This window comes from Helobdella robusta (assembly GCF_000326865.2).
Source record: "Helobdella robusta unplaced genomic scaffold HELROscaffold_4, whole genome shotgun sequence".
Lineage (NCBI taxonomy): Eukaryota > Metazoa > Annelida > Clitellata > Rhynchobdellida > Glossiphoniidae > Helobdella > Helobdella robusta.
In genome coordinates, this window is record NW_008704902.1 from 1,415,270 (window position 1) to 1,417,210 (window position 1,941).

The following is a 1,941-nucleotide window of genomic DNA, read 5'->3' on the forward strand; positions in this document are numbered from 1 at the left end:
GCATCAGTATTGAGAAACAACGTGTGATGTGACAAACCGTAGTTTTCCAAACAATTAAGTATATCAGACTTATTATTGACCTTCCGTTTCTTGCCAAATTCGGAAATGGATGGAGGATAATATTTATTTTCGTGAGCAAAAAAATCTTCCACGTTGCCTGTGCGGCTTTGACTGGCCACATACATTTGACAAAATATGTTTGAGTCATGTTTAAGATCTGTTATTCTAAGCTTAGTTTTGTTACATGTCTTTTTAGGGCCATGAAATAGTTCCAAATTGTTTTTAGACAATGAATCATAAAAAGATTTTTGACCGAAAATTAAACGTTCTTTTACAAAATTTTCTTTTTGTTCCGCTTGTCTAACGGAGTTCTCTGCAGATTGAGACATTAAAATTTTTTGGTTGTCGATAGTTTGCAAAAGTTGTTCAGAAAATGGATTGCCGTCTTCCTGCATATATTTAACCATTTTTGAAACATGACTAATATATCGAGATTGAAAGCTTGCTGAACATTCATGATGACACCGATTTGGAACTTTATTAGACAAATTGTGCACTGGAATCTGGTCATAATCATGTATCATTCGTGAGATTTCCGGACCGGCCACCATCCATTTAAGAAGAGCATCATTATTATGCAAATTGTTGATAGCTCCACTACATCCTTTTATTAGTTTGTTATTTTGTTCATGCAATTGATCATCGGAAATTGCGGAGAAATCAGCATTAGTTTTTCTACTTGTGAAATGACCTTTCTGGAATGCTTCATAAACTTGCGGGTGTCGCACTGGTAGTTCTTTGAGCCCTTTTATGAAAACAGGAAGCCATCGTGAATAATGAATAAGATCTAAAGCAAACAACCAAGGACAAAGCTCTTCGAGCATTTGGACAAATAAACAGAAATCAGAAGTACGTATGCTACGAACAAAGTTAAGTAATATGCCCTCCAAAATTATGGTCGTCTGCCAAAATAAAAACTGAGCAGATTCTTTGCATCTTCGAGCCACCCATGTTTCCAGAGACTCCACTGCCGTTTTTTGGTTATCTCTATATGCGTTGTTTCTTAGAATGTAAAGTGCTGCAATACTAACTTCATGAGCGTATCTAGTTCTTTTAACATGTGAAGACTTAAGCAACGTTTCACTACGTCCAGAACTTGCGATTTCAGTCTTGAAAAATAATTCGGTCCAACCGCTTCCAGATAACCACTTTCCAATCATATTTTCAATAGCCATCTCAATGTGAAGTCCCCCCATCATTATAATCATTTTATCCTCACCATAAAGATCAGGGTATTTCCACTGAAGTTGCTTAGCAATCGCAAATACTGGTTGATCTGCAGTAATAACAACTGGTTGACCATAATTCACATTATCAATAATAGATGATATAATATTGATTAAATGTCGAACAGTGGCAGGTGATTGAATGTGATCCGGCAACAGAGGTAATAGTGTATTATTGCACACAGCTGTAGAAGGCAGACCATTGGTTTCTGCATGATACCCACTAAAAGAAATATTGCCAGATTTGAAGTTGTTTGATACCGCCATTTCAACAGCATTCAACCACGGAGTCAGTTGTTGAATAGTATTCGTTTCTGTTCTTATTGATGTTTCATTAATTGTAGTAAGAGGTGGTTCAGAAGATATATTGCCTGTTACCGGAAGCTCTGTATATTTTTCTGGTAAAGTGTTAATGACCGCACGGTTCCAATGCACATTTGACAAGTTTAATGAAGGAACCGTTGTTTGTACACTAGGATGTTGAATTATTGTTATGCTTGAACCGTGAAATGAATCTTCAGATGTTGTTGAAGTTGGATTATGATCAATGTTGTCAATTGCTGCTGTTGAAAAAACNGTTTTTTAACAAATTTGTTGGCACTACATCACCTATCTGTTTATAAGTTTCACATACTTCGTTAGTAATAGTGCTCAT

General features: G+C 36.0%; 1 protein-coding gene across 1 annotated transcript in view; it reads right to left on the minus strand.

The window, feature by feature from the left end:
• The window catches only part of HELRODRAFT_162163 (hypothetical protein), a gene marked incomplete at both ends in the record, with an annotated part of 2,559 nt that extends 1,006 nt beyond the window's left edge, over positions 1–1,553 (minus strand). The window contains one exon of the mRNA XM_009024448.1: positions 81–1,553. Coding sequence (XP_009022696.1) covers positions 81–1,553 — 1,473 coding nt within the window. The remainder of the gene's footprint in view (positions 1–80) is intronic.
• Between the last annotated feature and the right edge of the window lie 388 nt (positions 1,554–1,941).